Source organism: Camelus bactrianus, chromosome 35 (genome assembly GCF_048773025.1).
Source record: "Camelus bactrianus isolate YW-2024 breed Bactrian camel chromosome 35, ASM4877302v1, whole genome shotgun sequence".
In the NCBI taxonomy this organism is placed as follows: domain Eukaryota; kingdom Metazoa; phylum Chordata; class Mammalia; order Artiodactyla; family Camelidae; genus Camelus; species Camelus bactrianus.
Genome location: NC_133573.1, coordinates 19,826,013 through 19,847,096, shown reverse-complemented (window position 1 = coordinate 19,847,096; position 21,084 = coordinate 19,826,013). Strand labels below are relative to the sequence as shown.

Sequence of the window (21,084 nt, the reverse complement as noted above, 5' to 3'; positions counted from 1 at the left end):
GCACTAAACTTGATGGAAATTTCAGTACTGAAGAATCCAAAAAAGAGCGATGTGGTTCAGTCCAGTGCATGGATGCAGAGCTTAGATTATAAATGTCAAAGTTGTCCTTCCGTCTCCTCACTCAGCAGGCTCCCTTTTTTGCTGTTACTCATTCTTCCTCCTGCAGTGTTTTCTCGGATAAATTCAGTCAAAGGGTTATTTATCACGGTCCTACACTATGAGCTTGGCATCTGGCAGTGTATAAATTGTAGAAAACACAATACCTGCCCTGCCAAGGATACATCTCTTTAGCAGAAAGAGTACCAATTTTTGAGTCCAATAGGAATGAGTGTTTATGTGCTGGGACACTCAGCATTGTCTTTTGCAGGCAAGTCAGTCCATTTCCCTGAGGCTCCTTTCTTAACCATAGAAATGAGACAGATAATAGTGCTGTGGTGCTGGTTAGATGAGATAATACATCACCACTTTTGCGGGTGTTGAATGCATGCCCAAATTCTTCTCATCAAGAAGAGCATTCTTGTGGGGAAGTGAAGGCCAGTACCATCAGGGCAGCAGGAGACAGTGCACGTCCTAAGTCCTAAATTGCAATGATCTATACCAGCGTTGGAGAGGCGTGTATGCTACAGAATCCTAGAAATCCTCAGGCTGTTAAGAGCTGTTTGAAGAACAGGGAGAAAGTTTCTAATTTGGGGGACACTCTTGGTTAACCAAAGTTAAATGAATTTCTATACGCAGGACTGGTCAGACCTTTTGATATGCTAAAAGTCTGCTGTGGATGTCAGTTTGGAGATCTGGGAGTAGGAATTAAATATACAATGTTTCCCAGATCTATTTGGCCACAGAATTATTGTTTTGGGGACTTTTGTTTTATGGGATATATTAGAAAATGGTGGAATGGAAGGTGAAAGCTTACATTCAGAGCAGTGGGAGATTTCAGAGAGGGAAGATTTCATACAGGAGATAAGTTGAATGGAGGGGAGGGTATAGCTTAGCGGTAGAGTGTGTGTATGCACAAGGTCCTGAATTTAATTGTATCATAGCAGAACTTAGATCACACTGGATCACACCTCATGCTGTGAATCTCAGGGTATCAGTTTATACCTTAAGCACCTCTGTGAAAAACAAACAAATAAACCTAATTACCACCCCCCCTAAATTTTTTTTTTTTATTATTTTTAAAAAAAGTTGTTGAATGGAGTCTCATCGAATGATTGAAGGTTCCTGGAGACAGGAGACTTGTCCTCATCATCCATTCCCTTAATGCCCAGTACAGAGTAGGTATTCAGCAAATATCTATGGCAAAGATATTGACAGATTATGATGTGCATGTATCTTTTTGAATTAGAGTTTTGGTTTTTTTCCGAATGCACACACAGGAGTGATCTTAGGGTAACTATTTTTAGTTATTTAAGGAAACTCCATCCTGCTTTTCAGAGTGGCTGCACCAGCTTACATTCCTAGCAACAGTGTCAGTGGTTGTATGTTGTAGTTTTGCATTTCTCTAATAATTAGCACTGTGGAGCATTTTTTCATGATCATCTTTGGAGAAATGTCTATTTAGGTCTTCTGCCCATTTTTTAATTGGGTTGTTTGTTTTTTTGATATTGAGATGTGTGAGCTGTTTGTATATTTTGGAAATAAAGCCCTTGTCAGACATATCATTTGCAAATATTTACTCTCAGTCTGTAGGTTGTCTTTTCGTTTTGTTTATGATTTCGTTTGCTGTGTAAAAGCTTGTAAGTTTGATTAGGTCCCATTTGTTTATTTCCACTTTTACTTCTTTTGCCTTGGGAGACTGAGCTAAGAAAATATTGCAGCAATTTATGTCAGAGAATGTTTTGCCTATGTTCTCTTCTGGGAGTTTTATCGTTACCATGTGAATTATAGGCAATTTTATTAAATTAGGGATAGTAGTCCCTAGTGGCCAAGCACATGAGTTTTGGATTCAAATCTCGGGTCTGCCTGAATTCAAGTCAAGACTCCCAACACTGAATAGCTATCACTCAAATCCTAACCTCTCGGCTCACTTTCTCTTCCTGCAATATGGGGTATTAATCATTCTTGCATCATACTATTGTTATGAAGTTTAAATGAAGTAAGGATTGGTTATTTTCATTATGAAAGTATTTTTTTTTTCCTACTCAAAGTGGTATTTCTCCTCTACATGATAATTTCTAAGACATGTTTTTTAAGAAACAAAAATTTAGGCCATCAATGGTGAGAGCCAACCTCTTTCCCCTGTTATTTGTATTCCTGTCTTTCCATAGACTTTTTCAGTGAGCAGTTTTTTTATGTCTGTTATAAAATAGGTTTGATGAAACAAATGCAAGAGAAAAAATCTTATTTGCCATCCAAGTCAGTAATGGGTACCTAAGATGTTGCTAAATTTAGAAACAATGTAGCCCATCAACAGGGATATATTGGGCTCTGACTTGGCTAATGTGGTGTTAAGTTGCTATCAGGCAAGTCTCAGCGCTCTTAAAGCTCCATCCTGCTCGATGGTTTCCCCATTTGAGAGACGGTAGGAAAAATCATTACTGCACTGGTCACCTCTCAGCAAATCTGGCTATGTCTGCCCAGCCCTCACACGTGTTGTCCTTATTTCTGAGATTTCTGCCTGAAACTTTCCCCCACTCTAAGTAGTTCAAGATCCTCACACATCACAGTGATGTCATCATTGGTTACAAACCCTTCAGCCGGTGATGAGTGAATGGGTCAGTTGGGTTGCTTTCACATCTGACTTATTTGTGGGACTGTCTCTGTTTGCCTACCTTCAGATTCTGTCTTCTCACACTCTTCCCCAAGCTTTAATTCCGTAAGTAAAAGCTGAGATATTGTTGTTTCCTAAATAACCCAAAGGAAAGATGCAGCATAATTTATAACCACTGTGATGGCTGCATCAACTCTGCATGCTCCTCTCCCTAATGGAACTTTGAGGAATAAACGTCATTGAATAAAGCCTCCACTTCATTTTTGGATTTCACCAAACAAAGCCTAAGTCTGGTTATATGTTGTTTCTGTTTGTTTCACGTTGTTTGTTTCCCACTGAGTAGAGCACAAGCATGGGCTTCATCGGGATGTATTTTCATCTCACAGAGGCAGTAATTGAATCTCTGACAGTAGTCTTGCCTCCGAGGAGCGTTCTGACTTGGGCTGCTATATTAAACCAGGATAGTTCTTGGTTCCCTTGGAAGGTCATGTCCCATCTGTTGACTGTGAGCGATGGCAGTGCAAAACTCGCAGAACTGTCAGAGCTGGGGAGCCAAAGCAGCTTCTTCCTCAAAAAGAGTCGTTCTGTGTTTGTGAAGGTGGTGCTTTGTGAAGGTGACTCCTCTTTCTGCAAATACCTGGGCGGGTTCAGCAAGGTGTGGGGGTGCATATTTGCTCTCTGACCTGGGAGGACAGATCTGCTGAGCCCGTTGAAGTTTGCAGCCAGATCCTGGCAAGTTAAAGCAGGCTGCGCTGTGAGCCACTGCTCCCAGGACTCTGCAGTGTCGTGGATTCTGCTGGAAGCTGCCTTCAGGTGCTTCCCTGCTCCCGACTCAGCCCTGCTGAAGAATCTTCTGTGATGGCATTTGACAACCATTTGACAACATTATTATAAACTCTTGTGGGTTTGAAGCAAATGCTATTTTAACCTTTCTGGTACCCAAGTGTCGGCAGTCTTGGACTTGAGAGCATACCTGAGGGGCCCCATAAAATTTGGGATAGTGAAAAGTGAATGAAAGAAAGAAGGACTGAATACCTTAGAGCCTATTGACCCTTCCCAAGAAAAGTCAAGAACATGGATTTCAGTGCCATCATGGTAACAAGGTATAAAGGAAGACAAACGTACAAAAGACATGAGTTTGTCAGGAAAGAGTTAAAAAATTCTCAACACCTCCTACCGCCTGTACAAACACAGAGGCCAAGAGAAAATGCGCACACACACACACACACACACTCACATTCCAGCAAAGAACCTGTTTTGCAAGTTTTGCTGGTAAAAAGAAGGAAGGGGGTTGCTGGGGAGCAGAATGAAAAAGCCTTAGAAGTACCCATAGAAGGGTTTCAAAACCTAAGTTTTCAACGTAACTTTATCCTGCAGAGAGAGGCACAGGGACCACTGTAGGGTTTTCTTTGACCGATTAAGTGCATTGTTAGACAGGGAGGGGCAGATTAACGAATGCCTATAATTTTGATCATTGTTTTCTGCAAAACAGCTCAGGCTTTGAAAATGAAGCCATCGTTATTGGCAAAGTTTCTGCCAACAGCACAAATTATACTGTGCAGAGATCCAAAGCCCCTCAAAAGGTTTCATTAATGAGCAATTTCAGACGATTGTTTAAGTCTTCACCCAACAGGTAACGTTGGTGTGTAGGCAGGTGGGGTTCGGGTTTCCGTGGAGATTTATGATGTCACGCTTGAAAGAGCGTGTCAAGACAGCCAATTTAACGAGCAGCTACTCAAAAAGTCCTATAGGCTGGAAGTAGCTTTTATGCAAATGACAAGAGCTTCACTGGGAAAAACTGCAAAAGAAAACAGTAGAGACATGGAGGGGGGGTTTACCTGACAACTCCGAAGAATAACCCGGGAGTCCATTACAGACGAAAACTTCCAGAAGCCGAATTAGATTCTCCCTTTTAACTGCCGCTTCACCTACAGGTACAGGTAAATACGGGTTTTTTTTTTTTTTTCTTTCGAGTTATTGCCAAAAATTATTTGGAAACATTGAGGTCTGTTTCTATGCATTGTTCTCTTGGCAGAAAACACTGAATCAAGAACCACAGCTTTCCCACACTGAGTATTTGTGCTTCAGGGCTGTTTTTTTCAGGGCTTTTTTATTGAATGAACTGAGATTTTTGAATAGAGCTGAAAAGCAAGTGATGCTTTATGCATTTTGCTGATTCTGCCCTGTGAATAATGTTGTAAAAATGCCTAGATAAGGGTTAGAAGGACGATCTGAGAATTGAGAAACTATATGTATTTGTGGATTATTCCCAGATGTTGGTTTCTTTCTCTCTTTTTTTTTTTCTTTAAGTCTTAGAACAGATCTGAAATTGGGATGATGTGTATTTCTGTATTTTTGAGTTGCAAAATGCCAAAAATACAACCCATGGAATGTTGCAGAAACAGTCAGGTTTACGAACATTGCACTTTTTTTTCCTGCTTTTTTTTTTTCCAGTGTGTCTGTATACTTTTCTCACAGAGGCATTTTACAAGACTAGAAAAATATCCTGTTTGAGATATCAGAGTTTCTGGACTTAAGGAAGCAGGAATTGTAAATTCTAAGAAGACAGATAAATGCTTCTAGGGTGGGGGTAATGGTTGATAAAAGTCATTTTTAAAGCGTGCTTTAAGAAGGAAAGCTCACTTTGGTGGTACAAGGTTTTCTGTTTGCCTCAGTCACTAGCAAGACTGAGTAAACAGTCTTGCCAGCGTTATGGGTGTGATAACCATCACTGGAGGTAGCTGTGTATCTGTGAAGTTGACTTAAAGGGGTTAGTTTGGGGCCATCAGGCTGCGATGTGAGTAGTTAGGTCCACCAAGCTTAAAAAGCGAAAATCATATCTTGTCACTTTCATACGCTGCATAAGGTGCAAACAGAGCTAAGAATAATTTAAAGATACCTGTGTAATGAGAACTTGGGCGTTTGAAACCAAAACTGTTTAGGAACAAAGTGGACAGGATTTCAGATATTTTAAAAACTGACTAACGTGTGAGAAAGAGAGCCTCCTGAAATTTGGCCGTCAGATAATGCGGATTAGCACCAGAATTGATACTCATATTAAATCGTTGGGTTACCGCAGTTACTGCAGAAAAGTCGAGGGGCAGAAACTATGGCCCTAACATCAGAATGCCTGGGTGTTGAATCCTAGCTTCACTGCTTCCTTCCTGGGTAAGCTTAGGAGAGTAAATTCATGTCCTGAAGCCTCAGTTTTCTCCTCCATTCATGAGATGGGAGTGATAATAGTGGCATCGTGAGGATTAAATGACAAACTATACATAGCGTAGTTCTCAGACTTAAGTTCCATGTGTTAGCGATTGTTTTTGTTTACTCCTCATTGGTACTGAGCTGTTTGTAAAGTGTTTTCACACCTTTTACTTCATCTTACCATTGCAACAGCCCAGTGAGATTAGCAGAATCTTTTAATCCCCACTTTACAGATGAAGAAACCGTGGCTCAGAGAGCTGCTGAAACACACAACACAATAAGCTGTCCTCCATTTCCTATTATTTTTTTCTCCTTTTAGGAATCCAGGTGAAAAAAATTAATGTACTTCTGAAATAACTCCCAGCGGCAACTGTAAAGTAATTAAAACACAAACTGTTAAGTATGTCAGAGGAGCTAGGGTATTCGTGTTTTTACATTAATTATATTTGTGACACTTTTTCTAGAGAGACAAGAGAAGTGATATTAATTTTTTTTTACTGGCACCTACTGATAGGACACTATCATTTCCCAGGCTTGCAGTTTTAACTCTGAACTCACTGCGATGTTTCTGGGCCCTGCAGGAAGAGTCAGGGAGTGAGGTTTTACTGTTACCTGAGCAGGAAACCAAGACACCAAGAGGCTGTGGGAATGGCCACAGGGGGCGAGGGCTTAGACACGCTGTCTGTTCTCCTTTGTATTCTCGACTTTGACACCTCCCTTCATTGTCCACTTCTCAGACCGAAACAGCTCATAATTATATTCTCCATCCATTGTATGTCAGGGGCAAGTATGTTTTTCATTGTGTTATTTTTAATAACACAGGGGCTTCCAGCCAGAGAAAACACTCCGTTAGTCCCAGGGTTTTCCTAATGGCTTGTTCAACTTTTCCAAGTGGTCCACAGCAGACTGCCCAGAATTATTGAGGTTCCACACCCCTGAAAGAAGGCTCTTAGCAGGAGTGTTGGGCAGACTCCGAGTGGGATGCTAAAGGCATTCTGATCTCTGAGCTGCTGAGGGGGAACTCATTCTGTCCCAGATAATTAGTTCATTGTGGTCATCTGACAGCATCAGCTGGGTGGCGGGCTCTGGTGCACGGCGCTGGTTTGGGACTCTGGAAAGAGCACTGGTTATCTCAAGGGCAGATCTCTGAGTCTGAAAGCTAAGATTGGTTTCATTCAAAGTTTCAATTCCAAGTATGAACCACCCTGCTACAAGTTTAAAGTAGAAATGAGTCATGGGTTCAGTCCTTGAGGCGTCAGGGCTCTGTAGTGTTGGATTTTTACTGCTTCTCGGCCTGTGCACGCGTGCGCGGACATGGCCTCAAATGACTATAGCCAACAAGTAACCCAAAGCTATGGGGCCTACCCTACCCAGCCTGGGCAGGGCTATTCCCAGCAGAGCAATCAGCCCTACGGACAGCAGAGTTACAATGGTTATGGCCAGTCACCGGACACTTCAGGCTATGGCCAGAGCAGCTATGGTGGTTCTTATGGACAGACCTAGAACACAGGCTATGGCACACAGTCAGCTCCCCAGGGTTATGGCTCAACTAGTGGCTATGGCAGCAGCCAAAGTTCTCAGTCATCTTATGGGCAGCAGTCCTCATACCCTGGCTATGGCCAGCAGCCAGCTCCTAGTAGCACATTGGTACTCAACGAGCAGACTTTAATCGGGGTGGTGGCAATGGTCGTGGAGGCCGAGGGCAAGGAGGACCCATGGGCCGTGGAGGCTTTGGAGGTGGTGGCAGTGGTGGTGGTGGTGGCCGAGGAGGATTCCCCAGTGGCGGTGGTGGCGGCGGAGGACAGCAGCGAGCTGGGGGCTGGAAGCGTCCTAATCCTACGTGTGAGAACATGAACTCCCCCAGCAATCCCTTTCCCTCTCCATTTTCTTGCCTCAACTGTTTCTTAAGCAGGGGAACCATAATTCAGTGGAAGCTCAAATTCCTCAGGCCTGAGTTAGGGCTTTGTTTTTATTCTGAATTGTGGGGCACCAAGGCCAGGCTCTGAGTCTGAATTTTGGCCATTTGGTATTTCAGGGTGAAGTTTCTTTGTAAGTCGTTTCAATACAGCTTGCTTTCTCATAAACTCCCTGATGTACACATTTAACTTGTAGCTTGATGAGAGAAAATATGGGGGAGAAGGATTTTGTTTTTTTCTGGAAGGTGGGCAGGATTCTGAAGTTACCAAATCTGCCCTCCCCTGTAGGACCAAAACAAGTCCTCCTTGGTTTATGCGGACGGTTTTGTGACATCCGGGCAACTGGAGGCCTTGGGACTGTGGGCCACGGTGGAAAGGATGGAATTCCAAACACACTTGGGAGGGAGGGACAAAGGATGGAGACTGCTTTTGCATCCAGACTTCCGGACAGCAGGAAGAATTTTGAACTACTCCTTTGTATGAAACCCAAGAGGAAATATAAACTATTACATAGTTGTGGAAATACTTCTCTGGAGATCTTATGGAAAGGAGCATACAGCTGATTGTATATGATGACATAGGCACAGTCCGTCCAGGGTAAAGGCAGGTGACAGCTTTTGTGGCCCCGTCCGGACCTAGGATTTTATACTGTAGTTTCAACTCACATGTGGTGCCCTTAACTTCCACTCCTGCTCATTTGCTCAAGATTAAAGCAACAGAAGTGATGACGGGTTTCCCACTAGCATTTTTACTAGGGCTCCCAAATGCAGGTGATCACGTTGGTTCCTAGAAACCTGATGGGGGGACTGTCCTTGTAGCTGTGGGTCCTCCCTGCCTGTTTGCCCTGCTCTGGGATCTGCGCAGATGGCATAACGACTGAGAGGGGTTTTTACTGGTCAATAGTGCACACTGTCAACTTATCGAAAGGGACTTTCTTTGACCTTCCTTCTTGCCACTTGGAAGGAAAGTGGTCTGTTGCCTCACAGACTTTTTAGAATGGCTGAGAAAGCAGATTCAGATGGACCTGTGGTCATTTACAGTCTTTGACATTAAGAATGTTTGTAAACACTACTCAGAATGTCACATGAACATCCCGTCACATTTTCACGGAAGTCATTAGTCAGGTGAACGTGCCACCATCATGCAGCCTGCTGCAGCCAAGGGACCCTTTTTTTTTGGTTGTTTGTTTGTTTTAATCTTCTATTTGAATTCTGTGCAAGGAAATGTTGCATGGACTCCCTCTACCTTTAACTGTAACTTTACTTGAATCCTTTCTCAGGGTAAGTTTCAAGACTATGAAAGATAGCAACTCCAGCCAATTGACTCATAAAGGACCATTTTCAATTTTGTCTTTGGGGAATGTGTGTGTGTGTATGTGTGTGTGGGTGTGTCTACAATGGTGAGAAGTGCACAAACTGATTTAGAGCTATTCTCTCTTCAGAACAATTAAAGTAGTGACCCCCATAATATATTAACTTGACCCCTTTTAATTGCTGTTTCAATTGCTTCTGTTTTCTCTCCCTGTTATGAACTTACTGCAGCGACCTGTGTAGTGGTGCATGTGTGAGCAAATCCGAAACACAAATCCCTAGATGTCAAATTATCGGTTTTCTACTGTTAGTTCACAAGCATTACTGGTGTTGATCAGTAATTGATTACTAATACCAGTTTACTCTGTTGATAGGAATATGGTAGTATGTTACTGTCCATTCAGATGACCCAGTTCTCTGCAGTCGTGACAACGTATGAAATAGTCTGTATCACTGAGGCAGACACATAACCCAGCTGTGTTAAATGAGCAGTGCTATTCATGGAGCAGTGGAGATCCTGTGATCCATTTATTTTTAAAAGGCTGGATCCCATTTGTATGAAAAAGCGTATCCATCTTCTGTGTGCTTATCCATCCATTAAAAATTTCTAGAATGATGCCTAATAAATCAGAAAGAGGGATGAGTGGGCTAGTGAGGACAGAAGCTTTTATTTTTGACTTCTTCACATCTCTACAATTTGTAGTTTTATCATATGCAGAAGACTTCCCTGGAGTATAGCCTGTGTTCTTGCAGAGAGGCCCTCCATTCCCAGGTAGCCTGAGAAAGTGACTTTCTCCACCTTGACTTTCCCGTCTTTTGAGACGGAGAAGGATCTGCACTCTGAGTGAGTTGTCCCTTGAAGAAGGAAGTGGTTTTCCCCTTCTCCTTTGTTGGAGCAGTCACTGCTGATGACATCAGTGGTTTCACTCCCTCCAGAATCTTCCCTAAACCATTTCATTCCAATCACGATCCCAAAATACTAAATAAATGCTGTTTGGGGTTCTGAGCCTCAGGTGTTTGGATTAAATATGCTTAAGGTGCCTGAACTTGTCACCAAAAGCACTAAATCCACCTTTCCTTGGTCACATCATCCCCTGACCCATCGTATAAAACATTCACTTCACGGTCTCATGAAAATACAACCAAATGTCACCCCTTACCAGTTTCAGGGGATCCGTTTGCAGTAAAGGGTACTTAGGCTTTTATGTTAAGTCTGTAACTCTAGAACTCTGATTCAGTCTCCTTGATGAAAAAAAAAAAAAAGCCCTATTTTTATATACAGAATATCTCTATTTGAAAAGACTTTTACAACAGGACAAATTGAGAACAGAAGGCATCCTGTCGGAGGTGCCTTCTAAAAGAAAGGAAACAACATTTTTTAATGTTCCCAAATCACTGAAGAAAGCTTTAGACATGATTTTAAACTCCAGCTTCTTTTTAATTCAGATGGCCAGGATTCATTAAAACCGCAAGTGATGAAACCATTCCTTTCACACAAATCAGTATGTATCTCCACTGTAATTAGATTTTCTTCATTTCTCCTTCTCAAAAGCTACTTTTGAAACATCACATTCTTTCCCAGACATATTCTTTTTTTTTTTAACTTCATAAAATACAATGTTTCTGCAGCTAGCCGCAAATATTTGCAAAAAGAAGCCTATATAAAATAAATGTCCCTTAATCTGGTATTTTGTAAATAAGCGTATGTCTGGCATTTGTCAGTTAACCTAAGAAATAATGAGGAATAACTATGCTTAGAGAAAAAAAGGGTAGGATGGTGGCTGTGATGTGCAAAACAAGGCAAGCTATAATTTAAGCAATTGCATTAAAGAGAAGGTAATTACTGAAGCCTGGGGGTGGTGGCAGGTCACTTTTAAGCCTAATTGAACTTTTTCTGTATCATTAAAAAAAATGGACCAAACTTCAGTATCATGGGGTAAATACAATATTTTCTTCCTCCAAATTTTAAATACCACTGGCTTTTTAAGATACATAAAAATCTCAAATGCCAACACAATACAATAAAAAAAAAATTTCCCTGTATGCAGTCAAACCGCGGCAAATAAGTCCATTCTGATGGCCACAATTATTGCGTATTATATGTGGAAACTTTCACACAAGTTATAATCCTCTAAAAAACCCTATGAACCTGTGTAGAAACATACATCTGAGTAAGGAAACCAAGGCTCAGAAGAATCTAGAGTTGAGTCCTTAGGCAACAGAGCTGGGATTTGAACCCAGTGGTTCTGATGCAAACCTGCGGCATTTTCCTGGGCTCCCTAAGAGGTTCCGTATGAGAAGTGCTGTTCCTTGTACAAGGCGGGATGTCCAGGCAGTACAGTCACACGGGGAAGGGTTTATACCCATAGCCTCACACTCTCTTTCCCACCTCCTACCTTTTTTGCCATTTCAACATTACGACAAAGGGTGGACTTTGAGGAACCTGAGGGGTTGGAACGGTGGTCCGTTTTGCTGCTTATTTGCAGTTTTTCTGAAGTCCAGCCTGGAGCAGGCTCGTCAGGAAAGCACTCAAGAAGCAACCATCCTCCCGGCATTATAGGGAGAAGCTTCATCTGTCCATCAAATTCCTTCCTTCAGAAACCTGTGCCCCTGTGAACAGACCTTTAGAATTCACCCCAGAGAAAGGAAAATACCTGGTGGTTCATAGAAATGAAAATTCACAAGACGGTGTGGCTCATGCCTTTTGCACAATAACCCCCAAACACGCACCCTCCCCTTCAAAATACTTCTCCGTGTGATTGCGGAAGTTCTCACTGGAACTGAAGGGATGAATTGTGCAATTTTGACAGGCCCCTTCCTGGTGCAGGCAGAGTAACTGTGGGTCAGAGGCACAGGCCTGGGGCCAGGTTCTCCAGACAGGCCTGCACAATGGTTTCTACACACTTTGATAAGCCACCAAAACTCTGCAGAATTAGGAGTTTTATATATGAGTCACATATCTTACGTTACAAGGGGGAAAAAAGAAGATGATCAGTGAACACGGGGCTCTGATTCCTTTGTTATAATTTCTACTAGAGCTACATTGCAACCATTAAGATGAGGTGGGGTACAGATTCATAGGGTCATGACAGCCCCCGACTTTCCATCCCACACCTGTCTCCCTACCTGCCTGACTCCCATGGGGAGAGCCCTCATTTTTGGTTTCTGTAGGTTTGCTCCATGTGACACTCGCTGCTGGGAAGTGGGAGGAACCTGGCCCTTGTTGTTGGACAGACTTAGGCTGGGGAACTGGTTTCCCAGTTACTATTGGTGTGGTCTTGGGTGAGACTCCTGAGCTGAGGAAGCTTCCATTTTGCTTCTGTAGAGAAGGGCTAAGGTGTCTTACCCAGCCGGGTGGTTTGTAGATCAGAGACCTGAGTGTGAGAAGTACTTAACCCAGTACCCGGCATGTAGGGATGCTCGATTCATGGAGGCAACATCATGGAGACAATCTCACACAACATTTTGTACGAAAGGGTCAGTGTCTACCAGCCAAAGTCTCAGATACAGGTTGTTCAAGGTGGGAGGGAGATTAGAGCTGCTTCAGAGAACACCCTGGTTGATGGAGAAGGACTTGGAAGCTGTGAGATGACTGGTCTGAGATAACTCTGTTATTTCATGGCAGACAAGTCCAGGGCCAGTGACTTCCCGCCAAACCACAAAAAGGCCTTGGAGTCTGGTTTTGAGGATTAAGTCTGTGAAAGTGCTTCTTGAATTGTTAAGTGTGAGAATAAGGTAATTTTGATTAACATGAAGATGATCCAGTGACACAGGATCATCAGATTTAGAAAGAATGAACTGTCATTCATTCATTCATTCATTCATCAGCGTGGATTGAGTCTCTAGGCCGGACAGGTCCTGTGCCAGGCGCCACTGCCTTCAGAGGGCTTGGAGTCTCAGTGGGGTGGGGTGGGAGGGGCAGAGGAGAAAACAGATGCAGGGATGGCCTCAGATGGAAAAAGTTCCAGGAGAGAAATAAAGCGGATTGTGTGAGGAGGAGCCCGGCTCGCAAACAGCGGGACCAGGCATGGAAGAGGAGCAGTTAGTGTAGGGGCCCCAAGGCAGGAAGGTCCTGTCTGAAGAACCAGGAGACTTGGGAGAGGTGGCCAGAGGCTTAATAAGCCACAACAGTGGGTTTGAACTTTATTCTTTGTGTGGTGCAAATGTTTTTGGAAGAGTATAGAATATTTTTAGCTTTTGTTCAAATACTATTTCATGCAAAAGTCCCTTTGGTGGGAGGAGATGTTTAACTATACCATCCTCCCCTCCCTCCATCTCTGGGAGGGTCTCCAAAGGGGCTCTTTGGCTCTACAGGGCCCCTCATAATGCATCACGGAGACCCCAGTGCAGGCAGGTTACAGAATCCCAAAGGTCTGTGACTTGCCCACCCAGGATCCCTCTGCCTGGTGTCCAGAAACACAAGCCCATGTTCTTGTCATTAACCCAAAGGCCGAAAGCTGGGACTTCTGTTCTTTTTTGTTTGTATTTTTCCAAATTCTCAGCACTTCCATCTGCTCTCATGTACTGTGTTCGCTCTCAGGTCACTAAAATGTTTCCCCTCGACCACAGAAAAAGGTGTAAGTCGACGCAGTCCTGTCTGAAACAGGATACATGTGTCATGCGTCCCTGAGTTTGGGTTTTTCCAAGGATATCATGATACATCATACCTGTGCCTTTTCAGCTGCTCTCAACTGAAAAAAGAAATCATTAGCTTATATTTCAGTCCTACTCGGCTTTTTTGTTTTGTGGTAGTTGATTTGAAGTAAGATATTTGAGGTCAACAGTGGAAAGCACCAGGTCCCACGGGGAGCCCACCAGATGGCCCCCAGAGAAGGCTGGCTGAACCATGCAGTGTAGACAGTGTGAGTCCCGCTAACACCTTTGATGCTGGGCATTGTCCGCTTTGGTTTTGTCAGTAAAAATGATGAAAATGTTGGAAAGGTGAGTAGGTAGCATTCATTGCCCTCATTTTACAGGTAAGGAAACAGGCTTAGGGAAGTGATGTGAGTTAGGTTACCCTCGCACTTTGTGGGATCCAGGATTCTGACTCTGAGTGACCTCTGCACACCGGCTGTGGAAACGACATTCTGAGAATGGTCAGATGAACGGGGAGCACGTAGCACAGGTCCTGCCACCAGGAAATTGGGGGTTTGTCCTTTGGGTGGTTCTCGAGCCTTTGAATGTTGTGGCCTCCCCACTTCTTGATCCTGTTCTAGAAGTTCTGGCCTGGTGGGTTTTGAAGTATATTCACCATGACTGCCCTGCCTTTGAGGATGAAGCGATTTGACCAGTGGTGCGAGACTGTTGGCTGTTTGTGATGTGGCTCGTGGCGGCAGAGACATGATGCATAGATTTCGGTATGAACTAAGTAAAGATGTGTCTGTTTCTAGTCTGAAACTTCACCTGCACGTGAACTGCCCAGCGGTGCTGATGAACTTTAGGTGACCCCTGCACACTCCGATCGCCTCAAGTTTTCTTTAATGAGTGGTGGGCGGGCGGAGCCCCTTTGGCCAAGGGAAACATGGAAGAGAGGCACAGTCTTGCCCTGCATTTTGGTGTCCACATCCAGATTTACCTAAACCCCACCCCTGGTGCCTTTGCGTAGCTGTGAAAAACCGGTATTTTCTATCCGTGATTCACATTCCAAATCCTAGGCTTCCGTCTGTCAGGGGTGGGTCAGAACGGCTTCTGGGAAGGATGGGCCCGGCTGGAGGCCAGCGGAGTGTGGACGGGGAGGGCCCCGCCACCCGAGGTCTGGGCAGGTGACCGCTGCACTCCGCTTTCAGAGCTGGACATGGAGCCAGCTTTGCACCCACCCGTGAAAAGGCCAAGCAAGGAAGGTGGCTTCTTGAGTTTCTGCTGTCGGGGGCCCTGCTGTGCAGCAGACAAGAGCAAGGTACCGAAGTGGCCCGATTCTGGGGGTGGCTGTCCCTCCCTAGGGGTCTCCCTCTGCTGTGCCATGCACTCCTGGCCACCGGGGCGGCTCACCTGGGTCTGGGCTCTTCCTGGCCACTCATTGCTGGGGGAGGGCCAGCGAGGGCCGTGGTCACTGCGGTTTCTTTGAAGTTAAATTGTGCTTCGGTGCAGAGGATGATGCTCACAGCAGTTAGTTTGCTTAACGATAATTAAGTTGCTTTTCTTTATTTTGAAAAATCTCTTCATTTTCTGTACAAAGGCAGGAGGCATTTTTCTGTGATTATAGAGAATGTCTCCAGGTAAGATGTAATCTGTCTTCCCAGGCGGGGCTCTGAAATAATGGCAGTGGGATCCTGATTTGGAAATGCCACCAAGATTAGCAAACCAAGTGTTTCTGGTTAAGAATTTTCTCAGAAACCTAAAAGAGTGCTTTTTCCTCCTTCCTCCTCCCTCTTTGTTTCAGAGTGGCTAACTTTTGTTAGGAGTCTCTTAAGACATGCATGGCTGCTTCAGAACCGGTCTGGATCACCTTTTCAAAGCCTGGAGGAGGTTTGGCATGTCCCATCTTGTTCCTTCCTGACTTAATCCCTACTCACAGACAGTGCTGCACTACCCAGGAGCCCACAGAGCTGGGACAGGAGAAGCCTCAACTCTTCCCAGGGTTTGAGAAGTTGACTGGCTCTCTTCCCAGGAGGAAAATGCTTTTAGGCAGAGCAGGCCACCAAGAGATCTTGGCTGAAGCTTGTGTTGGGAAAAAAAAAAAAAAAAGAAAGAAAAAAAGAAAAATTTCAAGAATGAAAAGCCCTAAACCAGGAATTCATTTGATGAGTCTGTCTCACGTGCCTAACTTCTCACTGCCAGAATTAAGGTGTCCTGAAAAGAAACCTTAGGAAATGTGTCATGGTTATCAAGTTTGATGCAGGGATAGGATGGAGGGGAAAAGAAGAATTTTCGTGAAGGAACTGAACCAACTGTGGTTTTCAAAACCTGAGTTTTAAGTTTTAATAGAAATGTTGGACAATACGAGGATTTGTCATATGTATGCATGTGTGTTTTGCTGTGTGTTTTAGCAGTGGAACATTTTGGTTCAGACTTCTGTCACCCTCTCAGTCTAAGAAGTTGATTCCCTGACCCACTGTGCCTTGTTCTGATGTCTTTGGGCCAAGCTGATACCGAGCTGGCAGCGGAAGGGCTGAGGGTCAAGGTATGGGATGTTGGGTCAGCAGGGAATAATTACAGAATAGGTCACACAAGGTCGTGGGCAGGAGAAAGAAGATGCTAGTCACTGACACAGAGAAGAGGGAAAGGCTCGGACCAAGGACTGTGAAGCATGGACTGGGCAGAGCAAAGGCGGTGGAGTACGTATAAATGGACTTAACCAAGGTGGTCAGGAAAAACACTTACCAAAGAGGGTGTGAGTGGAGTGAGGTCAAGAAATGCACAGTCATGGTGTTGGTGGCAATGGTAGGAAGTGTGATGATGGAGTTCTGTCCCCTTCCAGAATAGAGGATTTAAGAGCATTCTGTTTTAGAGAGGATCCTTCTGTTTCCACCTGATTTTCTAATGGCTTTTAAGACTAGGGCCTATGAGGAAAGGCAAAGGAAGCTATCATTTCTTAGAGAAGGAGCTGACCAGAAGCACCAGGTGTATTACTTGAGGGAGGATGGAGGGGCCTGAGAGGGGAGAGTGCCTTGGGTCCACACTCTGAATTCCCCAAGATAATCAGATCCTGGATCCAGTGGATCCCTGACTCCCTCACACAGTTCTAAGACCCTTGTTGGGTTACCACCTAGTTAAGTCCTCTTAGTCTTGATCTGAGAGTCAAACTAACTCAGAGCAAACTCTCACTCAGAGAATCAGAGAACACAGGAGCTGAAAAATATAGCCAAGCCCTCCCTAAGTGTGAGATGAGGTCACTGAGGCCAGAAAGCTTAGGTGACTTATTCAGGGTCACAGCTCAGCCTTCCTGAGACTTTTACTTCCTCCTTGAGGAATGGTCAGGAGAACATGGATAAGGCAGACTGACTGAGGAGGCACAGGTTGCTAGGGCACATGGCCTGATGGCACCCCCCGGGGCCCAGGCTCCTGCTTTCAGATGCTCCCCAGCCTGATTCAGACCCCACCTCTGGACTCTTCACGCTCCTTCGATGGGCCACACAGGGCAGCACCAGAAGCTGAAGGAGGGTCTCACCCAGGCAGCACCTCCCCAGGGCTCACGTGTCTCTGCGACAAACTCTGGTGACCAGCACACTCTGTGACAAGTGTTATATGGCACACACATTCTGGATGGGGAGAGGATGGTGATTGCAGGGAAGAAGGAACTATCACACACAATTTTTTTTTGGAATCAAGCACCCCTTTTATTAGCACAAAATATCACCAACCCAGCAACCCCAGGGCCCGAGAATAAGTTAAGGCACAGAGCAAGGAGGGGGCGACTTTTGCAGGTCCGAAGCTCGCATGCCCCAGACTTCTTGAGCAAACTCCCCAGGGGACTGGGGGCTCGAGGGTTCTGGAGGGGCTTTTCCCTTGAGATGAGGGCCCCAGGAAAGCCCTCTAGGGGCACGAGGAGGCTGCACCGGGCCTCTCGGAGCCAATGCTGGATCCCGCCACCCGCAGGCAGTTCACATCTCGAAGTAGGGCGAGTAGAAGAACTGGAAGCCCCGGTGGCCCTTCATGGCACCGTAGATGAAGATCGCGTGGTAGACTCCCGGGACCAACAACGGGAAGCCAGGCACGAAGAAGATGGTGCTGGAGACACCCGGCGATCGGGATCAGCACCAGCCCCAGCAGTAGGAGCAGGAAGGAGGCTAGCACTACCTGGTGGTTCTTCTGGATCAGAGAGTGTTGGGTCCAGCCGCAGCAGGTGTTGTAGGAGCGCCGAGTGCTGCTGCTGATGGTGCCAAAAGACCGCTGGGAGCTGTGGATGGATGTTTGGCCAGAATCCCTGGTGCTGACTCCCCAGTCCGGCTCTGGAGATACCTGGGCTCCATCTTCATCGTTTTCCAGGTTCTGGTAGCGCAGCTGGGACTGCTTGTCCTCGTTGGCCACCTCGAACCGGGCCCGGCGCTCGAAATGCAGCGGCCCAAAGTGGGCGACTCCGCTGGACTCAGGCCCAGGGCCTGCGTCCTCCAGGGACAGCTCAAAGGCATCATCCATGCTGAACTGGGGCCAGGAGGTGCTCATGGCCCCGGACCACTCAGGTGCCCTGTGCCGTCGCCATCTGAGGCCGCCTGCCCCCACACTTGATTTTTTTATTTTGTTATCCATACCCCAAACGCAGATACACACATACAGACACATGGGACGGGATATTTGAAATCCTGACTGGCTTTGAAAATCCGAAGCCAACATTTGTATTATATTTAGGCAAATATAAAAAGGCAAATTTGCAAGACCTCTCAGTTCAGTCCTGGATAGGTTTTTCCTCCAATTGTCCAGATACTTGTGCTACTAAATGTAAAAAGGGGTACAAGTTGTTTATTTGATCGTGCAGTGTTTAATACCTCACACTCTTCAAATTGTCCATCTGACTTTATTTCAAAAACCTGAACACAAGGCCAGCATATACTTACATTTGGTGTTGAATAATGAAATTTAAATGTAAGTAAAATAAAAATAATATACTTATGTTAAAAAAAAGGCAAATGTGTGAAAGGTCCAGGCTGAGCACGGGGACCTGTGGCTGGGACTACAGTCTATTATTGAAGTTGAGTGTTATGGTAACTGAAACGAGAGCGGGCCCAGGGTGCAGACAGCACTCAGGAGACATCCTGTCATCTGGGGGCTTACGTTTTAATGAGCCTTAGATGCCTGTCAGCATTATGTCATCACAAAAGTGATAGCTTTCTCCAGCAAGCGATCTTCCCCTCAAAGCCCGGGGCTCAGGGCAGCTCTGCAAAGGTGAACCACTGTCAGATTCTAGCAGGTGTACACGGGGGGCCATTAAGCTACTTCTGCCCCGTTCAACTAGGATGAGATTCCAGCCAAAGTCAGTAATTAGGGGACTGTTTTTGCAGGGGACTCTGGTATTTTTTTTTAATAGAGTGATCCGTCTGTGTGTCTGTGTTTGCAAGTATTTCAATAGGAAAATGAGAGCACAGATTTTTCACGAATTAAACTTGGGCGGTTTCTCATTGTCTTTCCTCACTGAAAGCGTGCTTGCCAAATTGCTGGGATTTACCCTAATAGGAACCCTGTCAAAATGGTTGGTGCTAAAAATGGGCCCTCATTGAGGGGTCCCTCCTAGAAAGTCCTGGAATCTGGAACTGAACTCTGTGCTCCCCCATCTCTGTCCCTCCGGGAGCCAGAGGACCCATGAAGATGGCAGGCTCACAGGGTAGCCTGGGGGTGGCTCCTGTGCTGGGTCCCACTTCCAACTGTCCTACCAAGAGGTCACTCCCAGGTGTGAAGGAGGATGTTCTGTCTCAGCACCTCCCACCTCTCTCATCCCTTCTTCCCTGAGATGGAGAGAGAGAGGGATGTGAGAGAAAAAGCAAAGAGTCTTATATTTCCTTCCCTGCCCCCAGGGCAGACCCCCAACACCCCTCACCCCCCACACACACCCCCCCAGGGCTGAGAGTCTTTCTCCTGTGAAACTGGATTCTGAGGGGCCCAACCATTCCATCTGTGTTTTGGCTCAGTCGCTCAAATGAGCCCAGATGTCTGACTTTAGAATTTTCTCATGGCTTTAAAATTTGGTTCTGCAGCTCTGTCCCCTGCAGGGGACTGAGGGGCCTTCCTTGGGTTTGTTTTCCTCACCCTGTAAAGAAACAGAAAGATTTCGGCCTGGTCGGGAGGGCCTAAGCAGAAGGGGAAGCTAGTTGGAATCAAAGTACTCTGTGGAGTGATAAGCCGGATTCCGTGTCTGCGCGGTGCCAGCGGGAGAGATGGAGGCCGAGTCAGACCTCTTGGATGGATCGGGAAGGAGATGCAGCATCTGAGCAGGTGCACCCCAGGCAGTGAGTTTTCATCCATCTTCCTCGGACAGGCTCTCTGAAAGTGGTTAGGGAGCCGCTGACTCGGGGAAACATCAGGAAAAACAAAACAAAGTATTTGTTGTTGTATTCCTTCATGCCACAGTCAGCATTTGAATTTGTAGTTGAAAGGCACAAACATATTTTAAAAAGATGATTTGGGGGAAGTAAAAGAGTCCACTGTCGGCTCTATCTAGACTACAACCTCTCCTCTAGACTTTGAAATTGTTAAGTACTGGAATGTTGTATTCCTTACCTCGCCTCACCTGTTCTGTCTGTGAACACAGGTGTCCGTCCTTTACCTAGACTGCAGGACTGTCATGATGAAAAGAGAAGTTATGTTGGATGCACTGTGTAGGGGTGGAGGCTCAAAATTCCTCTTCATAGAAGAGACCAAGTTACCGAGCTATATGACCAAGTCACTCTTCAGGGTGTCAGTCCTGGGTGGTGGTTCTCAAAGCCACAGAACCAGTGTATCAAGACCTCTTTGGGTAAAGCTCAGTGGTAGATTGCGTGCCTAGCACGCACAAAGTCCTGGTTTCAATCCATAGTACCTCCACTAAAAAAATTAATAAACTTAATTTGCTCTCCCTGCAAAAAAATAAAAATAAAATAAAATGTCATTCCCCATATGACTGTTTATGGCTACAAAAGTTTATTTTCTAAGCTGGTTGTGCGGCACCTGCCTTCCAAAGAGTCCCGCAGAAGTGCATTCATTCTGCAAGTTAGCTGGTCACCTGTGCCCTGGTTTTTCTGTTGTTATTGTGGGAAATGGGTCCTGAGTTCTAATTCTGTCTTAGGATTAGTGAGCACTTCTTTCCCTGGCTGTGAGGTGGCGGGTGGGTGATCGGGTGATTGGGAGGGAGGGGAGTGGTACATGAGAGGGGAGCCACTCCTCTGTACTGTGGGTAGAGAGGCTGTGTTTTGGGTGAGGGTCTTCCAGGGTTGTCTGCCCAGGTGGGAAGAAGGAACTTCTGAAACGGTTCTGTCTCGGGCCGGGGTTAGGGGCAGCAGACTCGGCCTGGGATGAGGGATGGTGGGGCTGCTGGTTG

The 21,084-nt window shown here is 45.4% G+C and overlaps 1 protein-coding gene and 1 pseudogene across 13 annotated transcripts in view; one reads left to right on the top strand and one right to left on the bottom strand.

The window, feature by feature from the left end:
• Nucleotides 1–21,084, top strand: part of KIAA1217 (KIAA1217 ortholog) — a 673,163-nt gene that overhangs the window by 416,437 nt on the left and 235,642 nt on the right. Inside the window, exon 1 of one of the 13 annotated variants that reach the window (XM_074358477.1) lies at nucleotides 4,429–4,644. The exons of 10 other annotated variants lie outside the window; for them this stretch is intronic. Coding sequence is in view for 1 of the 3 variants with exons in the window: in XM_074358473.1 (XP_074214574.1) it covers nucleotides 14,935–15,036 (102 nt within the window). In the remaining 2 variants the exon portion in view is untranslated. Of the gene's footprint in view, nucleotides 1–4,428; nucleotides 4,651–13,177; nucleotides 15,037–21,084 lie in introns of those variants that run through there. 2 more of the 13 variants (XM_074358474.1, XM_074358473.1) reach the window with 2 other exon arrangements.
• LOC105079258 (transmembrane protein 134 pseudogene) lies at nucleotides 17,681–18,242 on the bottom strand (annotated as a pseudogene).